This window comes from Salmo salar, chromosome 06, assembly GCF_965601325.2.
Source record: "Salmo salar chromosome 06, fSalSal1, whole genome shotgun sequence".
In the NCBI taxonomy this organism is placed as follows: domain Eukaryota; kingdom Metazoa; phylum Chordata; class Actinopteri; order Salmoniformes; family Salmonidae; genus Salmo; species Salmo salar.
The window spans coordinates 70,405,907-70,430,173 of NC_138296.1; the positions used below are offsets into that span (position 1 = coordinate 70,405,907).

At 44.7% G+C, this 24,267-nt stretch overlaps 1 protein-coding gene and 2 pseudogenes across 4 annotated transcripts in view; 2 read left to right on the top strand and 1 right to left on the bottom strand.

Annotated features, from left to right (window-relative positions):
• Positions 1–515: 515 nt before the first annotated feature.
• Positions 516–4,975, top strand: LOC123743480 (toll-like receptor 5; annotated as a pseudogene). Its single transcript, XR_014392724.1, has 2 exons — positions 516–950; positions 1,908–4,975. The product of XR_014392724.1 is annotated as a toll-like receptor 5 (transcript).
• A 1,000-nt stretch (positions 4,976–5,975) lies between these two features.
• On the top strand, positions 5,976–10,519 carry LOC106607632 (toll-like receptor 5; annotated as a pseudogene).
• A 4,554-nt stretch (positions 10,520–15,073) lies between these two features.
• The window catches only part of LOC106607884 (protein dispatched homolog 1), a 75,555-nt gene continuing 66,361 nt past the window's right edge, over positions 15,074–24,267 (bottom strand). For all 3 annotated transcript variants that reach the window (XM_014205349.3, XM_014205350.3, XM_014205348.3), the window contains 6 exons: positions 22,036–22,065; positions 21,487–21,610; positions 21,162–21,289; positions 20,388–20,485; positions 20,178–20,275; positions 15,074–19,925 (listed from right to left, as the gene is read on the bottom strand). In XM_014205349.3, coding sequence (XP_014060824.3) covers positions 16,311–19,925; positions 20,178–20,275; positions 20,388–20,485; positions 21,162–21,289; positions 21,487–21,610; positions 22,036–22,065 — 4,093 coding nt within the window. In that variant the 3' untranslated portion in view covers positions 15,074–16,310. The remainder of the gene's footprint in view (positions 19,926–20,177; positions 20,276–20,387; positions 20,486–21,161; positions 21,290–21,486; positions 21,611–22,035; positions 22,066–24,267) is intronic.

Below are 24,267 nucleotides of genomic sequence, written 5' to 3' on the forward strand. Positions count from 1 at the left end.
CAATTCAAAGCACACTTAACAAGCATGGCTACCACAGCATTCTGCAGCGATATGCCATCGCATCTGGTTTGCGCTTAGTGGGACTATCATTTGTTTTTCAACAGGACAATGATCCAAAACACATTTCCAGGCTGTGTAAGGCCTATTTGACCAAAAAGGAGAGTGATAGAGTGCTGTATCAGATGACCTGGCCTCCACAATCCCCCGACCTCAACCCAATTGAGATGGTTTGGGATGAGTTGGACCGCAGAGTGAAGGTAAAGCAGCCAACAAGTGCTCAGCATATGTGGGTACTCCTTCAAGACTGTGCATTCTTCAAATTCATTATTTTACACAATATCTTATCACAGCACTGGCAAACCATGGTTAACCAACTCCCTGACCAAGATGGCTGACCTTTATCAGAATGGTCCATGGCCATTCTAGTATTCCAATTCCACATTTATGGGAGTGGGTCTTTAAGTAGCCCAGGTTTTTGGATTGTATATTACTATATGGAGTTTTGAGACAAGTTCCCCTGGTTCTACACATTTAATTAGCATAATGTGTAATAGCAATGTAATGCATTGAAAGCTACAGAATTTCAATTGGACATGATGAACTTCTACAACTTTGCAATGTCAGCTCATTGGTGGTCTGTAAAGCAGAAATGTTGCAGTTATTTGGAAAATTGACACAATATTGCACAACATGTTGACACAGAGGGAAAACATGTTTTCCCTTTGTGTTTCAAGAGGACGGTTTGAACTTGTAAGACCACTGGACTATAAAAACTGAATTTAAAGTCAGTCAGATTATTGTGTAATTAACTCTCAAACATGGTTGCATAAGAACATTTCAGTCAGTTTCAGGGGAGGAGTTAATGAAAAACAGTGCGTCGAGTTACAGTATCTGCGACTGGAATAGCCTATCCGGTAAACAGGCTCAAAGGCTCGACGACGCGTATTTAGGTAAGCCACAACTATTACCTTTAGCCTACTGTTTACTCTAAGTGCATAATCATGTATAGTTGTTGATAGATATCAGAGAACATTTCTTTTGGTTGTCGTAGTTCACTTCAACAAATTAGATTATTGGCCTATGCCTACTTGAATGGTTACATTGCCCAAAGACAACTTTACTCATTGATGCACCAGTCTGCAACAATTGCTGTCATATTAAGACCTCACAGTTCTTTAGATGACAACTTTATTAAATGTCAAATAATTGTAGCCTCATTAGGTACATTTAAAGGGGGAAACTGGGATTGGTAGGCCTACATCCATTTTCTGATTCTTGAAGAACATACTGTATTTTATAAATTGTCTTACCCCATCAGAACCCCAAATAAATAGCTTCAAAACATGGTTAAAACTGTAATTACAATGGATGGTCAGTCCTTGCATTCATAGTACCCTCTATTTGAGAGTGGTTACATTTCTCCAGCCCCATCCCTCAGTTGTTTGCCAAAAGAGTGTCACAGTTTTTGAATCTCAGATTGCCCCTTTAAAACAATTTTACTGGCCACATAATAGGTCTCATGATAATCGTTCAGCCACATCAAACGAAGCCATAATTATATTGCCCAAGGCACTCTCATTGGTTTACTGACTTGGGGGTAGAAGTGATTCATTCGTATAATACAAACATCCTTATGTAAGCCTTGTGACACCTGACTAGAGTAAGGCTGTGTACCCAGCACACAAATAAAGTATTTTCATTATCAGGTTGGGACAGAAACTGTGGACTATGGATATTTCAAAGAGACAGTTAAATGTGAATTCGCTATAGCCAAGGATGTCTCATCTGAAGCGGATACTCTAAGACTGATACAGCCAACAAATTCATTTATGGACTGTAGCCCTGTAATGTCATAACAATCATTTGAATTATTTTGTAATAATTTGCATTATTTTCTACTTTGTCAGGGGGATGATGAGGAACCTTATACTGCTGGCTGTCTTTGGAGTCTATCTGCAGGTGGTGAAATACACCCCAAGATGCCCACTATATTGCTCTATAGCAGCTTGCACCAGCCAGTCTCTACATCAGGTCCCTCTGCTGCCTCCATACATTACCATTGTGTATATGAGTGAAAACTACAGTGAGATCAATGAGACATCATTCTCTTGGCTTGAAGGGTTAAAGGAACTGGACCTCAGTTGGCAACGAGGAAATGGGCTTATTATAAGAACTAACACCTTTCAAAGGCTGGCAAACTTGGCAAAGCTCTATTTAGGACATAACTCAGGTTTACAGATCGAACCAAATGGGTTTGTGGGACTGTCTAACCTGAACTCTCTCTCTATATAATTGTGACCTGACTGAATCTGTGTTTACAAGGTGACTATCTCAGACCCCTGGTCTCCTTGGTATCGCTAGATCTGTATGGTAACCAGATGAAAGGAATTCAACCTGCACTGTTCTTTGTGAACATGAGATTTCCAAGAGCTAAATGTTACCCTAAACAGGATGAAAAGCTTATGTGAGGATGATTTGCTTGGCTTTCAAGTCAAACACTTTCAGCTCCTTGACTTGAGCAGCATCCAACTGAATAGTATGACTCCACGTGGCTTTGACTGGAAAATATGCAGACATCCCTTGAGTTTGAGTTTATTTTATTTTTACAGGGACAGTGCACATTAATCAACGTTTCAGTAAAAGTGCCGGTTTTAGCCAGCCGGCTAATTTTCAACCGCAGTCCCTGGGCAGGTTATTAAAAACAATTACAATATAGACAATCATTGAACAGTGAGCACACGCAGAGTAACATAGGACAAGCAAGACATAGCATACAGACAGAGCAACATAGGACAAGCAAGATGTAGCATACAGACAGAGCAACATAGAACAAAAAGCAACAAGACAAAATCCATAAAAACAACAGTGTTTCCACACCTCACAAGTTACAGACAACAGACAACATGGAAAGTGGCAATACACAGCTAGTGATTATGTTCACAAATCTGATTGACCTTTAGCCATGTCTTCATGCTTTTTGTGAAAGTGTGATATGTGGTGCAGTTGTGTGTCTGATGGCAGTGTATTCCAGACATGGGAAGCTCTCACAGAGAAAGCGGATTTACTAAAGGTGCTTTTCCTTAAGGGAACTATACAGTCACCTCTCATGGCAGACCTTGTGGATCTGCTGCCATATGTTTGGGTTTTCTGTTTAACAAAAATACTGAGTGGAGGGGGAGCCAGGCCATTTAGGATCTTGAATACAAGACATGCGTCGGTGTATTGAGCTCATGCTTTCTGAGGATGTAACAGTGATGATGGCTATTGGGCTTCCTATCGAGCACTTTGAGAGCCTGTTTGTAGACAGACTGAATAGGTTTTAATGTTGTATAGCAAGCTTGGGCCCAACTAGTCAAGCAGTATGTTAAGTGGGGGAGTATCATCGATTTGAAGTACAGTCTTGCTACCTCTGTGGTCAAACAATTTCGTATAAATCGGAAATTAGCTAGGTTGAATTTGGTTATTTGAATGACCTTTTTCACATGCTTTTTAAAAGAGAGGTTGGAATCAAGTATGATGCCAAGGTACTTAAAAGCAGATACCACCTGGAGCTTCTCCCCTGACACAGACATCTGGCTCAGTAGCATCTGTTGCCCTCTTTGTGAAGAACATGCAAACAGTTTTTTTCACATTGAGATGCAAACACGAGTCACTGAGCCACTTTGTAACCTGGACCATTACAGTAGTGAGTTCTTGTGCAGCTTGTTGTTTGCTCTTTGCATGCACATATATCACTGTATCATCTGCATACATTTGAACTTCAGACCCAGTGCAGACAGAAGGCAGATCATTAATGTACAGGCTGAACAGGAGGGGCCCCAGTATTGACCCTTGGGGCACGCCCACATCATAGCTAAGAGTGGGCGACAGCTCATTGCTCACTCTGACACACTGAGTTATGCCTTCAAGGTATGATTTCATCCATCTCAAGGCATCGGGGGAAAAGTTCAACTTGGACAATTTTGTGATGAGAATCTCATGGTAAACAGTATCGAAAGCCTTCCTTAGGTCCAGAAACACAGCCCCAACAATGCCCCCTTTGTCCATCTTGGACTTCACATTTTCCAGAAGAAAGCAGTTGGCCGTTTCTGTGGAGTGTTTCGCTCTGAAGCCAAACTGCATGGAGTGTAATGTGAAGGGGCTGTTGTTGAGGTGGGAAATCAGTTGTTCTGCTACACACTTTTCAACAACCTTCGACACCACAGGTAGTATACTAATGGGCCTGTAGTTACTCACGTCAGCAGGGTCGCCCGATTTAAAGATGGCCGTTATTATGGCTGACTTCCATACCCTTGGAAACACCCCCAGACCAATAGATGTGTTGGTGACCTTAGTAATGGGGCCAATGAGTGACTCTTTGTAGTTTTTAAGAAAGGTAGAGTCCAGCCCAAACACATCTTTAGATTTAGAGTTCTTTAGTGAGCTAATCACCTTGTTCACCTTTGACTCAGAAACCTCCCTTATGATGAAGAGAGGTTGAGCGTCATTCACTAGCACTGAGCCCAATAAACCAGTGGAGGGGTTCTGTGTCAGTACCTTGATAGAGTCAATAAAGTAGGAATTGAAGGCTATTGCGACTGCATCCTGTGTTAGATTGTTATTCACCATGATTTCTAGTCTTTTTGCATCATTACTATGGTCTTTCCCTGTTAACTTTTTTAGATTCTCCCAGATCAATTTAGAATTTCCCTTTGCCTCACCAATTATGTTAATAAAAAAGTTTGCCTTGGCCTGTCTGATTTCTTTCGTCACCTTATTTCTCAACATGGTAAACCTACGTCTGTCATGCTCTAATTTGAATTTTAGGGCTGTTTTTAGAGCATAATCTCGTTCTTTCATCAATTTCCAAATTTCTCCATTTAGCCAAGGAAGAGTGCTCTTTTGGCCAGGTTTGGATTTGATTTTCTTTAGGAAACCATTTATTGTAGCCTGGATTGTGGATAGAAAAACCTCACTATCAGCTTCCACGTCTGTATAGGACTGTAACAGCTGTCTTCAAAAATGGACCAAGGCGCAGCGGGTATGTGGATACTCATAGTTTTCAATAAACAAAAGTAAAGCATCCACAGGGAAAAAGCAATCAATGATACTCACGACAGGAACAGTCTTGCAGGCACACGAAACGCAATGCAAGAACAACTACCCACAACCCCAAAGAAAAACACACACTCCTATATAGGACTCCCAATCAAAGGCAACTTAACACACCTGCCTTCAATTGGGAGTCCAATCACCCACACAACATTTAACAAACACAAACCCCCTGCCACATCCTGACCAAGACTAACACAATTACGCCCTCTGCTGGTCAGGACGTGACATGGACAAGAGATCATTCCAGTTAATTCCATTAATTGCGTTTTCAAAATAGTTTAATTCACTCTTCGGTATTCTTAGTTGATCCAGCTTTCTAACAGTAGAGAGCTTAAATCTGCTCTTAGACAGCTTTCTGGCTATAAGTGTCAAATTATGATGAGATAGCCCAGTAACCATATTGAATGATTTAGTCACTCTCTCTGGTTTATTACTGAACACCAAATCAATCTGTGTTTTAGAGCAACAAGTCACCCTGGTTGGCCCTTTAACGAGCTGTGTAAGGTCAAAGGTATTAGTGATCCGTTTGAGGGTTTTCCTACAAGACTTGTCTTCATAATTAATATTAAAATCTCCCATTAAGATGACCTCCTTCCCAAAATCACATTCCCTAAGCATGTTATTAAACTGATCAAAAAACACACTTTTGGTGGAAGGTGGTCTATACATTCCAATAAGGGTAAAGGACATTTGGGGAGACAGTGTAACGTTCAGGCCAATACATTCTAGTTCATTATCACATGACCACTCAATTTGTTTACATCGGATATGTTCTTTAATGTAAATCATCAGACCCCCTCCTCTTCCTTCAACCATGTCTCTCCTGAAAACATTGTAGCCAGGCACAATCAAAGCAGCCCATGGAGAGTTTTTATGGAGCCATGTCTCTGAGAGGCAGAGGAAGTCAAGGTTGGAGTCTGTGAGTAGATGTTGAATTTGATCACTTTTTGGAATGACACTACGAATGTTCAAGTGCCCTCCTAGTAGTCACTTGGGCTTAGCCCGTGGGTCCCAGATGACTCGAGAGTGATTGACACATTGAAAAAAGTTAAATTTTCTGTGTTTTCTGACAGCTGGGTTTAGGCCGTTTTGTTTCGTTTTGATTAGGGACAGTTCGGTAGTGGAATGAACAATCCCTCCCGCTTGCACTGGATGCGGAGAACTAATTAAAACAGCTTACGGAACATGTCCATGGAGATACTTGACTTACCGTCCAATGGATTCAATGTGGACAAGGCAAAACAGTTTTTCAGTGCAATCCGAGGGACCAAAATTCCCCATCTTATTCTGGAACATAGCACCATGGGGAAATAATTTTGTTTCAGCAACGTCAAAGACCCAGACAGGCAAACATTGAGGGCTTCAAGAATAGTGGTGTCAAGATTCTAGATTTGTCCAAATGCTTTATTTTTACTTTGCAATATGCAGTATTCAATCCACTGAGAGAGGTACAGGACATAACAATAGCCCAAAACAAAATTAACAAGATTGACAGGGGTGAGTTTTTTGGCCTTGAAAATCTACAATGGCTGAACCTGTCACACAATCTTATAGGGGAAATCTATTCTTACACATTTGAAAATCTACCCAATATTTTAGAACTAGATTTATCCTACAACCATATTGGTGCATTGGGATATCAGGCATTTACAGGACTTCCACACCTGCAAGTCCTTGATCTTACAGAAAACTCTATTCGTGATCTAGGTACAAATGGTTACCTTGCACCACTCCCAAACATCCAACTTCTTCATTTGACTGATAATAAGATCACATCCTTAGAGGGCCTCGCTGGCTTTGCTGATAGTACGATCATACTTAATATTCAAAACAACAGGTTAACTAATTTAGAGGATGTATACATTGTTTTAGCTAAATGAATGCACATTAAGCTTCTCTGGTATGGTAACAACTTCATAAAGTGGTGCACCGTTAACAATAATATTTCAGTGCCAGCTGTGAACTATTTAAAGCTGCTTGAGCTAAGGAACATCGCCTTGCAGGTGATATGGGCACGGGGAGAGTGTTTGCATGTTTTTGAAAATCTTGGCAACCTTTTTAGTCTGGATTTAAGCTTGAACTCCCTGCAGGCTCTCCCAGATGGTATATTTAAAGGCCTCATCTCTCTGGAAGAGATGAGATCTCCACTTCAACTTCCTCACATACCTCCAACCAGACATTTTCCCAGAGACTCTCAAAACACTTCACCTCTCTTACAATTCCTGGCCTCTCCTGACCCAGCGGCTTTCCATTCTCTCAGCTGGATCAACCTGTATAGGAATCGATTCCACTGTGACTGCGGCCTGGAGGACTTTCTGACTTGGCTGAACGGGACTAACGTGCCTTTTCCAGACCCTGGCGTGGATGAATTCAGCTGTGATTTTCCCTCAAATCTCCATGGCATCAGCCTGTTGAATACATCAGTCATATCGTGTGAGTAGAATGACGAGGGGCTGGTTCAGGAGCTGAGGCTCACGCACTTCGTCTGCTCAGCCCTGATCACCGTCGGAACGACTGTTTTAGCCCATCTCCGTGGATACCTCTTCAAAGTTTACAAAAAGGTGATCGCCAGGATCCTGGAGGGCCCTAGGAAGGATCCTCCTGCTGATGGGCCCCGGTAGGACGCTTACTTAAGCTTCAGCAACAATGACCCCAAGGGGGTAGAAACTGCCCTGTTGAAGAAGCTTGACTTTCAGTTGGCGGAGTGCAACATACTCCACTGCTGCTTCGAGGCCAGAGACTTCATCCCAGATGAAGATCACCTGTCCAACATCAGGGACGCCATATGGGGGAGCAGGAAGACTGTGTGTATCGTGTCTAAAGAGTTCCTTAAGGACGGCTGGTGCCTTGAGGCCTTTGCCCTGGCTCCGAGCAGGATGCTGGAGGAGCTCAGAGATTTTCTCATCATGGTGATCGTGGGGAAAGTCCCCCATTACGGACTGATGAAATGCGAAGCCATTAGGACCTTTGTCCAGAAGAGGGAGTATCTACAGCGGCCGGAGGACACACAGGACATAGAATGGTTCTATTACATGGGCTTGCTCCTATTACATGGGCTTGCTCCTACCTATCTTTCCGATTTGGTCCTGCCGTACATACCTACACGTACGCTACGGTCACAAGACGCAGGCCTCCTAATTGTCCCTAGAATTTCTAAGCAAACGGCTGGAGGTAGGGCTTTCTCCTATAGAGCTACATTTTTATGGAATGGTCTGCCTACCCATGTGAGAGACGCAGACTCAGTCTCAACCTTTAAGTCTTTACTGAAGACTTATCTCTTCAGTAGGTCCTATGATTAAGTGTAGTCTGGCCCAGGAGTGTGAAGGTGAACGGAAAGGCTGGAGCAACGAACCGCCCTTGCTGTCTCTGCCTTGCCGGTTCCCCTCTCTCCACTGGGATTCTCTGCCTCTAACCCTATTACAGGGGCTGAGTCACTGGCTTACTGGTGTTCTTCCATGCCGTCCATGGGAGGGGTGCGTCACTTGAGTGGGTTGAGTCACTGACGTGGTCTTCCTGTCTGGGTTGGCGCCCCCCCCTTGGGTTTTGCCGTGGCGGAGATCTTTGTGGGCTATACTCGGCCTTGTCTTAGGACGGTAAGTTGGTGGTTGGAGACATCCCTCTAGTGGTGTGGGGGCTGTGCTTTGGCAAAGTGGGTGGGGTTATATCCTGCCTGTTTGGCCCTGTCTGGGGCTATCATCGGATGGGGCCACAGTGTCTTCTGATCCCTCCTGTCTCAGCCTCCAGTATTTATGCTGCAGTAGTTTATGTGTTGGGGGGCTAGGGTCAGTCTGTTACATCTGGAGTATTTCTCTTGTCTTATCCGGTGTCCTGTGTGAATTTAAATATGCTCTCTAATTCTCTCTTTCTCTCTTTCTTTCTTTCTCTCGGAGGACCTGAGCCCTAGGACCATGCCTCAGGACTATCTGGCATGAAGACTCCTTGCTGTCCCCGGTCCACCTGGCCGTGCTGCTGCTCCAGTTTCAACTGTTCTGCCTGCGGCTATGGAACCCTGACCTGTTTACCGGACGTGCTTGTTGCACCCTCGACAACTACTATGATTATTATTATTTGACCATGCTGGTCATTTATGAACATTTTAACATCTTGACCATGTTCTGTTATAATATCCACCCGGCACAGCCAGAAGAGGACTGGCCACCCCTCACAGCCTGGTTCCTCTCTAGGTTTCTTCCTAGGTTTTTGGCCTTTCTAGGGAGTTTTTCCTAGGGAGTTTTTCCTAGCCACCGTGCTTCTTTCACATGCATTGCTTGCTGTTTGGGGTTTTAGGCTGGGTTTCTGTACAGCACTTTGAGATATCAGCTGATGTACGAAGGGCTATATAAATACATTTGATTTGATTTGATTCTATGAGAAGCTTATGTCCAAGATTCTTAACAACAGGAAGATCAAAAAGGACACAGCCAAAGATAACAATGGTGATATCACACTTGTAAATATGCAAGCAGTTGGAACTTAAAGACTCTCCAACTTTTGTATAATTTCAGGCAGTAGTTTTGAAAGTGGTGCTCACATTTTTTGTTGTTGCAATTCCTATAATATGTTACAAATCCAATTCTTACTATATGTTACAAACACAGGAGGCTGCTGAGGGGAGAACAGCTCATAATAATGTCCAGAACGAACCAAATGGAATGAAACACATGGAAACCAACGCTGGGCCAATTGCCAATTCGAACTATGGGACTCCCAAGCACTGCCAGTTGTGATACAGCCTGGATTCGAACCAGGGTGTCTGTAGTGACACCTCAAGCACTGAAATACAGTGCCTTAGATCACTGCGCCTTCACTGTATTGTGAACTGTATTTTGAAATATGACATTTTTTGTCTGTACAAGAGTAAATCATTGTTACCATATTGATTGCAGTCAAAACACAAGCATTTTCGCTACACCCGCAATAACATCTGCTAAACACGTGTATGTGACCAATTTAAATTGCATTTGAATGGGGAGGGTCCTCTGAATTTTGGCATAGCTCCTTTTTTACCTCTAGATGGCAGTCTCAACCTGTATTCACCAATCTTGGTCCTGTGAAATATGACCTGTTTAGTGTGTTTTGCAGTGTGTACGTTGCAATTGTCTCCTATTATACATTTACACATTGTAATATAATCATTACTTTATTATTACTTTTAATTAAAACAATTAACACTTCAACAGCACTACTCTTATAAACTTGAATAATTCTGTGAACTTTTATACTGTATGCATTCTTTCACTTGTTCAGTCATTGTTTTTTTTTAATCCCCTATCTCCTCCCTATTTCCTCAATATAGAGTGTATGTCTGAAAACAGGATGCCACTGGACAGAGCAACTTCCTTCTGTAAGTACTTTTTTTGAATTTTATTCGGATCTCCATTAGCTGTTGCTGAAGCAGCAGCAACTCTATCTGGGATCCAAGTAAGGAGGAGCTGAGAATCAACTCATCCTCTCTCAGCAGTCACAGTGTTTGGGACTTACGTACGGAAACCTCTCCTGACCTGTGGCAATTAACACCACACATGTTTAGACCTCTATTTTCAAGGACCCTAGAACTCAATTTAAAAAGATTAGCAAATATTTACCAAGTAAATAAACTGCAGGTCTCCCCTTTCAAGTTATTTCAGGGATACGTAGTATTTGTGGAACACAGGCGCACGCCGGTCAGATTCCCCTCACAGGAAAATGTAATAAACACTGCCCCCTAACCATAGCCAATATTTGACCTCTGTTAAAACAAATATAATATTCTTTCCGTGCAAGCTGAGGTGAAATCCATTGACTGGAGTGGCCAATCTACAGTGAGCTGACCTGGTGTATAAAGGCACCCATGGTGAAGACCTAAGACCAGGGAACACAGTGCATCCAGTCTGGGTCATATAAAGCCCATCAGTTCAGTATAACAGGAGCTCTCATGCGAATCCCTCTAACGCCTCACTTTCCCCCTTGGTGGTAAACTTACGCAATGTGTTTTTAAGGGTTTGTTTGTAGGTTTGTATGGTGTTTGTGTGTATGGGATTTGGGAGGGCGGGGGGGGGGGGGGCATATACATAGGGGCAATTCCACGAGAACGGAAATACGCTGAGACTCCGATTTTTTACTTTCAAATGTGTGCCAAACAAAAACAATGGATTTCAAACCATGAAACCCTATGCACAATGACTAATTGGACAATTTACACAGATTCAAGGTTTGGTAACAGAATTACTGAAAAATCTCCCTCAGATTTATTCTGTTGCCAAACTTTGTATCTGCACAGTTCTTCCTGTAAATGTGTTTTTGTAAAAGTTTCAGTGGAAACTGTTAAAAGTAGTCCTTGTGCATAGAGTTATATGGTTTGTTAAACTTTGAAATCAATGTTTTTTTTGTTATTTTAAAGTGAAAAATCTGAGTCAGTGTAATTCTGTTACCATGGAATTGCCCATATCAAAACAGAGGTCAGTAGTGACGCACAGTGGTACCTTTGATTTTTATCTCTATTTCGGAAGGGGATAAGGGAAAATAATATTGAAACATTTCCATTTAAGGCCACATAGGCCTGTTTCTTCCAGTTTTCTGTACTTGCTGACTGCAGAAACATTTAGGTACTGGTGGCCTACCCAACCCAGGCTAGAGGCCATGTGTTAGTGAAGGAGTTGATGGAGCATCTACAGTCAACTTCTCTGAGTGCTGTCTGTCCTCGGAGAGAAAGACGGGCCCGAGTGGCCATCAAGAGCATGGAGTTTTAATAGAGCATAACTGCTTTCCCATCTACCCCTGGGGCTCCGGCTGTAAGTGTTTGGTTCAGGGACGTATCTTATGTTTCCGCCAGAGGATCAGCCTTCACATTCCAGAAGGAAAAGGAAAGGAAAGGCAGGGAAGGGGAGAGGACCTATTTCCCAATTGACCCTTCGGAAACAGGTGTTTTCTGCACTTGGAACACTGGTGTAGCCTTGCCAGCGTGAGGAGAGAGAGAGAGAGAGCAGAGGGATAAAGGATTAGGATATTATTCCTGCCTCCGTCACCTGTTTTTCTAGCTATATCTCACCTGCAGTTTAAAGTTCTACATTATTCAAGTTATCTCCCCTGGTAGACGCTTCCTATGCGATTGCAAGAGCAGCCAATTTTATGAAAATAGTGCATTTGTGATACCAGAAAGTTTATATACAGTGCCTTGCAAAAGTATTCATCCCCCTTGGCGTTTTTTCCTATTATGTTGCATTTCAACCTGTAATTTAAATGTATTTTTACTTGGATTTCATGTAATGGACATAGACAAAATAGTCCAAATTGGTGAAGTGAAATGAAAAAATTAAAAAAAAAGAAAGTGGTGTGTGCATATGTATTCACCCCCTTTGCTATGAAGCCCCTAAATAATATCGGTTGCAACCAATTACCTTCAGAAGTCAAATAATTAGATAAATAAAGTCCACCTGTGTGCAATGTAAGTGTCACACGATCTCAGTATATATACACCTGTTCTGAAAGGCCCCAGAGTCTGCAACACCACTAAGCAAGGGTCACCACCAAGCAAGCGACACCATGAAGACCAAGGAGCTCTCCAATCAGGTCAGGGACAAAATTGTGGAGAAGTAGAGATCAGGGTTATAAAAAAAATCTGACATTTTGAATATCTCATGGAGAACCATTAAATCCATTATAAAAACAATGGAAAGAATATGGCACCACAACAAACCTGCCAAGAGAGGGCTGCCCACCAAAACTCATGGACCAGGCAGGGAGGGCATCAGAGGCAACAAAGACACCAAAGATAACTCTGAAGGAGCTGCAAAGCAGACTCCCCAAACATATGAAAGAAGGTACTCTGGTCAGATGAGACTAAAATTGAGCTTTTTGGCCATCAGGGAAAACGTTATGTCTGGTGCAAACCCAACACCTCTCATCACCCGGAGAACACCATCCATACAGTGAAGCATCAACGGCAGCATCATGCAGTGGGGATGTTTTTCATCAGCAGGGACTGGGAAACTGGTCAGAATTGAAGGAATGATGGATGGTGCTAAATACCGGGAAATTCTTGAGGGAAACCTGTTTCAGTCTTCCAGAGATTTGAGACTGGGATGGAGGTTCACCTTCCAGCAGGACAATGACCCTAAGCATACTGTTAAAGCAACACTCGAGTGATTTAAGGGGAAACATTTAATGTCTTGGAATGGCCTAGTCAAAGCCCATACCTCAATCCAATTGAAAATCTGTGGTATGACTTAAATATTGCTGTACACCAGTAGAACTTGGAGCTGGAACAGTTTTGCCTTGAAGAATTTGCATAAATCCCAGTGGCTAGATGTGTCACGCTTATAGAGATATACCCCAAGAGACTTGCAGCTGTAACTGCTGCAAAAGGTGGCTCTACAAAGTATTAACTTTGGGGGGGGGGGGGGGGGGGGGTGAATAGTTATGCACGTTCAAGTTTTCAGTTTTTTTGTCTTATTTCTTGTTTGTTTCACAATAAAACATATTTTGCATCTTCATAGTGGTAGGCATGATGTGTAAATCAAATGATACAACCCCCCCCCAAAAAAATCAATTTTAATTCCAGGTTGTAAGGCAACAAAATAAGAAAAATGCCAAGGGGGGTGAAGACTTTAGCAAGCCACTGTAAGCTATGTAAGGTGAACTTCAGGGTACAGCTGTGCATCATAGACTCATTTTAATGTGCTGTGCACAATGAAATACCAGGTTAAATCAACCCAAGTCATGGCAATATACAGATAACTGCCAAAATAAAGTTAACACCAACATAGTGTTTTAGTAGGGCGTGGGGCCATCACGAGACAGAACAGCTTCAATGCACCTTGGTATAGATTCTACAAGTGTCTGGAACTCTATTGGAGAGATGCGACAGCATTCTTCCACAAGATGTTCCATAATTTGGTGTTTTGTTGATGATGGTGGAAAACACTGTCACTGTACTTGCTTGTTTTGTCAAAAACTGAAATTAGGCAAACTATTAGCAAATGGCGGAGAAAATTCTGCATAATGCATCTTTAATTATCTCAGGAACCACACCTGTGTGGAAGAACCTGCTTTCAATATACTGTGCATCCCTCATTTACTCAAGTGTTTCCATTATTTTGGTACTTATCTGTAGGTTTATCACACATCATTCTCTGCCTAATATTCGGAGTATACAGACTAACGGCTAGCCCTTCATGATATAGACTGAGTAGTCTGAAGGTATTCTTCTTGAGATATGAGGTGTCAACCCCCGGTTACAATGTAACCATTTATCAGGCAAAGATCATCAGAGTTCTTTACTGATGCCATTCCTCAGGGCAGGGGTCAGGGAGGCAGAAACATTGGGGCTAGTTAAACAAAGGCAAGCTTACACAGGAGACATGTCATTTTGAAAAGCTTCCAGGTAGCGCGAGGTGAGAGGTTTGAACAATCACACCTATGAGTGACCTCAAATCCCATCTGCATCCCTCAGTAATTGGCAAGGCTGAACAGGGATAGGGATATGTATTAGCTGGAACTAGAGCTAAGAAATGTCCGTGCCTAGTTCCTGTATGACCCTTGCCTGAGAGTGTGCAAGAGAGAGGGAGTAATTAGAGAGGACTTAGCAGTCACTAGAGGAATTTCTCCTCGCTCACAATATGTCATAGTTTTATTGTACCCCTGATCAAAGTTAAGAGTTGCTGCTGATCTTTTTTTTTGAGGGGGTGTTGGTGTCAGAGACTTAGGGGAGATGGACTACAGTGCCAGCTTGGTGTCTCTCTCACAGATAATTACAGGCGTCTGGTAGCCTACGATACAAGTTCAGAGCTGCGCATCTGACACTAATTCAAGAATGAAAGTGTAATTATAAATCTGTATGCTGTGCTGTAGTGAGTCATACGGCCTGCAGAGCCCGGTCTAATATATATGTATGCTCTGTAGCAGAAGGTTTGGCCAGGATCTTGGACCACCAGGGAAACCTGTTAGAAGGGGGGATGGATGGCAGGAGCCAGAAGAGCAAATAAAACACAGGATTCGTGAATGAATGGAATTTGTAAATGAATAGGATACTTTTTATTGGATGGAGTTAACAAAGGGCAGCCAAAGATTCTGAGAAAGGTAATAAAATAGCATGTAATTGATATGTTACAAAATCAAATGATAGGACCCATATGTGTTATACTATTGTTGGGTTTCAGAGTTTATCTTTGATATTCATGCCCTTTTCACATACGTCCTTGGTCACTGTCAGAAAATGACTGTGGATGAGGGGTGTGGATGGTCTATAACAGGGTTCCCCAACAGGGAATTTGGCATGCGGATAGTTTTATCCCCCCGCCCACACCAGAAAATCAGCTCCAAGTGATTTTATTTTAGGAAATCTGTTCCCAAGTATTCCCACGCATAATAGAGATGTGATTATATCCAAATGTAAGCAAGGTTTCAAATTATTGTGTTTTAGTCAAATATTATATCTGTTTGGGCTTCTTGCGGTCAATTTGCAGTCTACAATTAATTTGTAATTATGTTCCGGTCCCCTTACCATCCGCTCAATATTTTCTTTTTTATCTAGTTGAGGATCCCTGCTGTAGGACGTCAGCATTTCTCATAGACTTACAGTGTATGACCAGCTTGGAATGTGATGCAGGCTCTTGGGGAGTGGAGATTACAAATCAAACGTCTGTGTGATGTATGAGAGCCCAGCATAGCACTGTGGCCTCAGGCCAGACAGAGCAAATCTTCTCAAGGCGCCAGCGGGAGTGAGACAATGAAACAGGTGTACCATTTGTTATTCCAAACCATGCCCTTTGAACAAAACCTTGAGATACTTTCATTTCATACTATAGGAGCAGTGGGAAAAAACAGACAATCGGGTTAAAATGACTTTATAATCATAGAGTACATCTTTCATATTGGACCGAGAGGCATGTGGCAACGTGAAACAGACGTCTAACTAAGAAGGCCTGTGGTTCTTAGAGACTAAAGTAAATGGTTCACCTTTCCTTAGACATGTTAGAGCTCCATAAACACACCACATATTTACTGTGTACTCAAAAACAGTACATCTGACTGATCAAACCAATTTTATCTGCACAGTAGATACAGTAATCACAGAACATATAGGACCATACTTTTAGATGAAAGACATGAGGCACTTGGTCTATGAAATATACCAAGCACTTTAATTGCACAGGGACACTGCACATTATAGCTTGATATGACAAATGTTTACTCTTTAGATATAGTCTTTCAGAATTATCTTATAAGTTTATTTGCTGTCAACATAAACTTTCAGATAAGGGTTTTGAATTTATTGCAAGAGCAGGCACATTGGCTTCAGCTTTTGGCACATTAAACTCGACAGAATTGCACTTTACCTTCAAAGTTCTGTTAAAACAGTAGAGTTTCTTAGGAGAGGCTGAGGATGCCCTCTCCTTTTTGGGGTTCTGTTTGCACTTGTCAACACTTTCTTCCTGTGTGATGGGAGTAGTACTAGTTTCAAGCTTCTCCTGGTTGCTGTGCATCTTATGACAAGCGCCCTTTTGCGTTGCGGTGGACACATTATTATCCACGCTTGGAGCGTTTACTGTTCCATGGTTGATCCTGCAGCAGCCTTGGTGTGTGTGGGCTAACGTGCAGCCCAGAGGGGAGGCAGGAGGACCTTGAGTCTGAGTCTGAGTCTGAGCTGGGGTGTTAGGACTGTCACCAGGGCCAGAGGACCCTCCAGTCCGGTGTGAATCCTCCAGCCCAGATGGGTCTGGGGCAGAGCTCTGGTCCCTGGGGAGGCCACCCAGGACGTGGACAGTGTGAACACAGTAGCTTCTGAGGTGGCAGCTGTGAGGGCCCTGTTTGGGCATCCTGCCCGGGGTGCAGTGGTGGAAGTGGGCTGGGGGACAGTGTACATAGTTCATACGGCAATCTATGGGTTTGTAGACGGCGTCCAGAGTGGACAGGAAGTTCTGGCCTTTGTTGGCACGGCTGCCTGTGAGGGGGAACTGAGGAGTGGGGCATGGGGAGTCCTGGGTTGTTTGGGTGCATGGGTGGGAGGTCCACTGCATACCCATAGACTGCTGAGGAGGAGGGGGGTCCCCACATGTGCAGGTTGTGTTATGAGAGTACTGGCATTTGGATCTGGGTTTGGTAACCAGTGTGCCCAGTCCCTTTTCAGAGCAGGGCTCTCTGCCGGGCTCTGCCTTGCTCTGAAAGGGGATGTGTGTGCAGAGGGCAGAGTGGGGGGCTATTCCATTATAGAGCTGGGTGCACGCCCCCTGTTCCTCTGCAGGTTTCTCCTCATTCCTAGGGTTTGAAGCTAAAGGTTCCAACTCGTAATGCTCATGCTCCACCTCCCCTCCTCGACTGTCCAGTTGGTACTTGGTGCCATGCTTGCCCTGGGGCGAGGGGACGTTGGTGGTGCCCTCTTTGAAAGCCTGGCACTGAAACCTCTTGGGCAGGGGGATCTGTCCACAGGTGCCCTGGGGGCCCAGGCAACGGCACATGCACTGGAAGAAGAAGGTGGCGAAGGCCCAACTGATGCACATGATGAGCATCATGAATGTGCCCAGCTGGGTGTAGGCCAGCACCGTGGACGGCATCATCATCGCCCCGGCGACAAACGTGGTGAGCGCCGCCATGGCAATAGCGGAACCCATCCGGCCGAGGGAGAAGACGACTTTCCCCTCACGGTCGGGGTTAGGGGCGAGGCGATAAGCAACTCCGTAGTGTACGGCGAAGTCCACCGACAGACCCACCGCCACTGAGATGGTGACTGACTCCAGCACGTTGAGCTCCCAGCCCAATAGAACCAGCGAGCCCACCGTGACGAAGATGGTACCCGCGATGGAGAGGATGGCGTAGAGGCTGATGATGATGTTCCAGGTGGTGAGGAGCATGACCACGAAGGCCACCACCACGGACAATGCCATGGCGATAAGAGTGCCATCCGATAGGCTGTCCTGCAGGTCGTAGAACTCCAGGTTGCTGACGAACCAGCCGTAATTCAGCCCGGCCGGGGCGTTCTTCAGCTCCTCCTGGATCCAGGTGTCCACCTCATGGTAGAACTGGTGCATCTTCTCGTAGGCCAGTGTGAACAGGTAGGTGCTCTGGAACTCCAGGACGATGGCCCGGATGGTGTCGTTGATGTCGAAGCGAGGCCCGGGGGTCTTACTGTCCAGGTGGAAGCTGGTGCTGCGGTCCAGCTCCATGATGGCCCTCTTGATGCACAGCTCAAAGATGTCCTGCTTGTAGGGGAATGTTGACTGGCTGCAGCAAGGGTAGACCGAGGCCTCTTCACAGTCCCGGTTCTCCATCCACTGCTTAAAGGTCTCAATGAAGCAGCTGGTGAAGTCCTGCTCCTCCGACTGGAACACAAAGCTCTGGTTCCTTAGCCTCTGGCAGAAGTTGAGGATCCACAGCTGGGAGTCTGGGCTGGCGATGTTGAAGGTGTTGTCCAGCATAAGCTTGCCTTTGTTCTTAGGGTTGAGGGGGTCCCCATTGTCCACAGGGGTGACCCCCCAGATGATGGTGATGGGCATGTGCAAGTCCTCCCCATGGTGGACTCTCTCAAACATGAACAGTTTCTTGTACTCTGCGTCGTAGCGCTCAAAGGGGTGGGAGGAGCGGAACACTTTGAACTCTGAGAGCTCCAGGGAGGGCAGCTTCATCTTGGGGTTGACACACACCACGTACGCCCCTCCCACTGTGAAGGCCAGGAACCAGAAGAGCCAGAGGTAGCGCAACTTGATCACGATGCAGGGCAGCACCTTCTCAAAGAAGATTCGGGAGGCCTCGGAGACGGTGAACAGGCACTTGCTGGCCTTCTGGCACAGGTTGGCCCAGAGAGTGCAGAACCCACTCTGCTGTGGGGGAGGTTGAGAGCAGGTGAAGATGTTGGGCAGGTAACGCTCATGGAGCACCACCACGGCCGGCAGCCAGGTCACCATCAGTATGTAGTTAACCAAGATGGCCGTGCCGGCGTAAACGCCAAAACAACGGATTGCGGTGATGTTGCTAACGTAGTTGGCGTAGAAGGCGGCAGCCGTGGTAAAGCTGGTGACGAACATGGAGAGGGCGGCGTGCTGCAGAGTGATGCTCACCGTCTCCGACAGCTCAGCATTGGGCTTGTCGAACTTGGTGTAGTTCCACACGTCACAGAGGACAAAGGCGTCGTCTGCCCCGATGCCCACCAGGATGATGAGGGCCGTGAGGTTCATGAAGGGGAAGAATTCAAAGTCGAACACCATGCGGTACAAGAAGTAGGACACGATCAGGGAGCTGATGATGGCGATCATGGTCATCAGGGTGATGAACACAGAGCGGGTGTACACACACATGACAAACAGCACAATCACTATGGCTATGGCCGGATACACGGTATCCGTCAGTAGGTAGTCCTGGAACAGGTTATGTTTGATACCGAACTCAATCCCCGTGATGGTGGTGACACCGTCCGAGCAGTTCCAGTTCTCAAAGTTGTCCAGGTAAATGTTCATCATGGTCTCCCCTTTCTCTGTGGGGGAGAACAGCATGCCGTGTTTCAGGACAGGAATAAGGTAGTCGGTGTTCTTTGGGCTCATGAAGTCTTTGTCCACCAGGAAGTGGAAGATCTGGTAAACGGCGTTGTACTTGGTGCACTTGCGGGGGATGTTGGTGCACTTGGACTGGTCCTTCCGGCGCGTGGTCATGTCCCAGCAGTCAGGGCCCAGCGTTCCGTTGTGGTAGTATTTGGCGCAGGAGCGCAGGATCTTGAGGGTGTGTGACACGTCACGCTCTGTGATCTTCTGGCAGGAGGACTTGTTGGTGAGGATGGCCACGTAGTTGCCTAGGGTCCAGCTGGGGCAGCAGGAGGCGTCGGTGGTGCGCTGGCACAGGCTCCAGTACTGGGGATGGGAGCGCACCTGGGGACAACACAACAAGATATAAGAACAGAGTACGACTAGAACATAACTATTGACCCAAGGAGACCATAACAGGAGACAAGGCCAATATATCAGGAAGTTGGGTTAGTTCCAGCCTGAGGCAGCATAGACTCCCAACATACAATTTCTAATATGATGGGGCTTAGTTCAGGCATTTAAAAATCATTAACATGGCACAATTTGACATGAGCAAACGCTGAGGCACATCATCAACAGTGCTGTTCCACTTACCCGTGTATTGTCCAAATTGCACATGGATTTAATTGCTTGTATATTCCAAAGGTTCTTCCCCTCTGCAGATGTGAATACTAATCTGGAGTATCTGTCACCTGCACATACATTAAGAGCATCCGGTTAGCATTTCATCGCAGTCAAACATTCAGTCAGTCAAACACTTACTAGACAAACACTTGAAACAGGAGAAGCGTGATGAGTTTGTACCTGGGACATCACAGAAGAAACTGTCTTTACTGAAGTCCCAGTCAGCTTGTCTTTTATCTCTGTCAAAGTGATCTTCAGCCCACCTGTCCTCTTGGTGACTGGAATACAAAAGTAATGGTGTGATTGCACTGTTAACACTTCATACATTACAATTAAGTTACCTTGAAGATCCACATAACAGAATGAGACTGAATCCGCTTAAAGCAAACACACAGCAGAGATTTGCACATGGTAACCAAAGAGTACTGAAAGGTCATTCTTAAAACAAATTAAGGAAACGGGTTTAGACCGACCCGTTTAAACGATTACAAAGCCAGTGATTATATCATAATCGGTGAAGTGATCACTATCACGTTGCAATCTCATTGTGATGAGCAGGGGTTTCAGGGACACATCATCTGACAGAGACATTATTCCTTTAATCAGGAGTCTGTTAGAGGAGACTGAGTGGCCGAGGCAGAATGATGCAGAGAGTCCTGTTGACAGGCCTGACCCCCCCCCTCCCCCCCCCCCCCAGTGATCAAGATGAGTAATGGAGATGGGCCGGGGATTGAACAATCCCCCCCCACCAATCCTCTTGCAGGATGGGATTGAGATTTAGTGTGTGTGCTTGTCTGTTTCTGTCTGTCAGCAGGATCCATCACTCCATTTCATGGCCTGAGGCCTGATCCTGATCAGCCCCCTTCATCAGGGATGTTGAATCAATACATGTGTCACTAAAGGGTTAGAAGGATGACATTAAATGGACAGGATCTGTGAGTTCGGCTTTGTTACCTTTTCGCCTGCTCGTCGGCATACTTGAATGGGTAGTTAGCTAGGGTTGCTTTGTACCCTGTGTTTTTCACCATGTTATTCCATGTGACTAATCGCTGGCCTATGGCCGTGCCTCGTGGCTCAAATCCCTGAAGAAACAGACAAACAGAGGACATCTTTTTAGTTCACCAGGAAATTGACCTACGACATCTTGGACTCCACATGCACCCAAATAATGATTTTGGTGTGCCAGAAACACAAGGTTTTCAATCTTGATCAAAATAAAGTCCAGTATTCTCTATGGAGAAAGTTTTGTGCCTTCCTTCGATTGGAATGTACTACTCACCAGTAAGGGGTCTGAGAAGTCTGGCAGGTCTGGCACCAGAATACCCACCAGGGCACACACCACGATGAGGACTGTACACACCCCTAGCACCACCACTGGCCAATCAGCAATCAGCTCTGCATAGCTGGAGATGAAGATCAAGTATTGATTAAACACAAAGCTGATGGCTTTATAACTATATGAATATTATATATACTGATAACCAAACAAAAAAAAGAAGGGTACATTGATACACTAGTAGAATATCCAAAAGAGTATAAGGTGCTCATTAAAACGCCATTATTGATTTTGTCAAATCGTCATGTAGATATTTGTTAAGTATATTCAGTGTTCTGACTTGAGGGAAACTCAGGGGAAGGCATGTCTTGTAGAGGAGCATGGGATGTGGTTAGCAGGTTCCAGGCACAGAGAGCCCTTTCCACATCGATAACTGTGATGATTCACTACACAGGAATGACAGCTCGGCAGGGTTTTGATGGACTCAAGGAGAGCGAGAGGAGAGCTTTCGTAATAATAAAAATATATATATATATTTTTGGCAGATCTTACCTTTTTGGGAACCGAAAAGGCCTTGCAGGGCTGAAAAACAAAAGAGAGATAAATCAGATTTACATTTAAAAGTCAAAGCAAAATCCAATCAAAACCAGATTTGCCTCGGCATCCGTGCAGGGGGAATATGTTTTTTCATGAAAGGTTTTTGAGCAGCAATGCAGCACACATCTTGTGTGGAACAACTAGCTCTATTCAAACTTACATACCCTCAGGGGACGGTGACCTCTTTTTGGTGAACCTTTTGTTTTCATTAAAAAATAAATAAAAATCCAATCAATCTTTCTTTAGATAATGTATTCAAAAACCACACACACATGTAGTGCCTGAAGAATCTCTGACACTAACCGGTTTAGACAAGACTAACATCAATGTCAATCTCTTTTAGGTCTGCTTTGTGTTTCTAACCTACAAAGCCCCACACAGTGCTGCAGTGCATGAAGAACCAGTAGAGGTAATAGTTTTAGAGGACTAGAGTCCCATTAGTGTGATCTCTCTTGTGCCATAAACACAGACAGAGAGGATCAGCACTGGGCTTCCCCGTTGCCAAAAGAAGCTTTCAGCGGCTCTGCATGTGTCTGGACTTCCCATCAGCACCTTCCCAGATCAGTGGGAAGCCTACGGGCCGCAGAGTGCAAGCACGAGTCAGAGGGAATCAGATACGCCCACAGGACAGATAAGAGCAAGGCCAGAAGGGTGAGGACATGGGGAGAGGAGGGAGGGTAGAGGTGGGGCGGAGATAGGGCTGGGCGATATAGCCAAAATATCATATCACGGTATTTTAAAAGAATTGGATGGTATGGCGGTATTTGAATATATTTGATGTTTTTGAATAATAAAAGTTCTACATTTTGCTTTGAATAGTGCACGACCCTAGGGTGACAACACATTCATTCTAGGTGATTTCAATGAGTCATTCTCGATTCCGATTGTTTTATACTGTTCAATTCAACTTTATCCAAAAATAATATCCAGCATTTTCATACATTTCTGTATTTCCTGTACTCATTTGAGATCATTTCCACACTGCCACGTACGGCTGCACGATCATTTTTAACCAAATGTTGCAAATGCTATTTGACACTTTTGGAATGGAAATAAATCAAATCAAAGTTTATTTGTCACGTGCGCCGAATACAACAGGTGTAGACCTTACAGTGAAATGCTTACTTACAGGCTCTAACCAATAGTGCAAAAAAGGTGTTAGGTGAACAATAGGTAAGTAAAGAAATAAAACAACAGTAAAAAGACAGGCTAAATACAGTAGCGAGGCTACATACAGACACCGGTTAGTCAGGCTGATTGAGGCAGTAGATGTAGAATAGGTTAAAGTGACTATGCATATATGATGAACAGAGAGTAGCAGTAGCATAAAAGAGGGTTGGGGGGGGGGGGGCACAATGCAAACACAATGCAAATAGTCCGGGTAGCCATTTGATTACCTGTTCAGGAGTCTTATGGCTTGGGGGTAAAAACTGTTGAGAAGCCTTTTTGTCCTAGACTTGGCACTCCGGTATTGCTTGCCATGCGGTAGTAGAGAGAACAGTCTATGACTGGGGTGGCTGGGGTCTTTGACAATTTTTATGGCCTTCCTCTGACACCGCCTGGTGTAGAGGTCCTGGATGGCAGGCAGCTTAGCCACAGTGATGTACTGGGCCGTCCGCACTACCATCTGTAGTGCCTTGCGGTCAGAGGCCGAGCAATTGCCGTACCAGGCAGTGACACAACTTGTAGAATCTTAAGGATCTCAGGACCCATGCCAAATCTTTGTAGTTTCCTAAGGGGGAATAGGCTTTGTCGTGCCCTCTTCACAACTGTCTTGTTGTGTTTGGACCATTCTAGTTTGTTGTTGATGTGGACACCGAGGAACTTGAAGCTCTCAACCTGCTCCACTACAGCCCCTTCGATGGGAATGGGGGCGTGCTCGGTCCTCCTTTTCCTGTAGTCCACAATCATCTCCTTAGTCTTGGTTACGTTGAGGGATAGGTTGTTATTCTGGCACCACACGGCCAGGTCTCTGACCTCCTCCCTATAGGCTGTCTAATCATTGATCAAAGTTCATCACTAAGCTAAGGATCCTGGGACTAAACACCTCCCTCTGCAACTGGATGTGTCGTCTGCAAACTTAATGATGGTGTTGGAGTCGTGCCTGGCCATGCAGTCGTGGGTGAACAGGGAGTACAGGACGGGACTGAGCACGCACCCCTATGGAGCTCCAGTGTTGAGGATCAG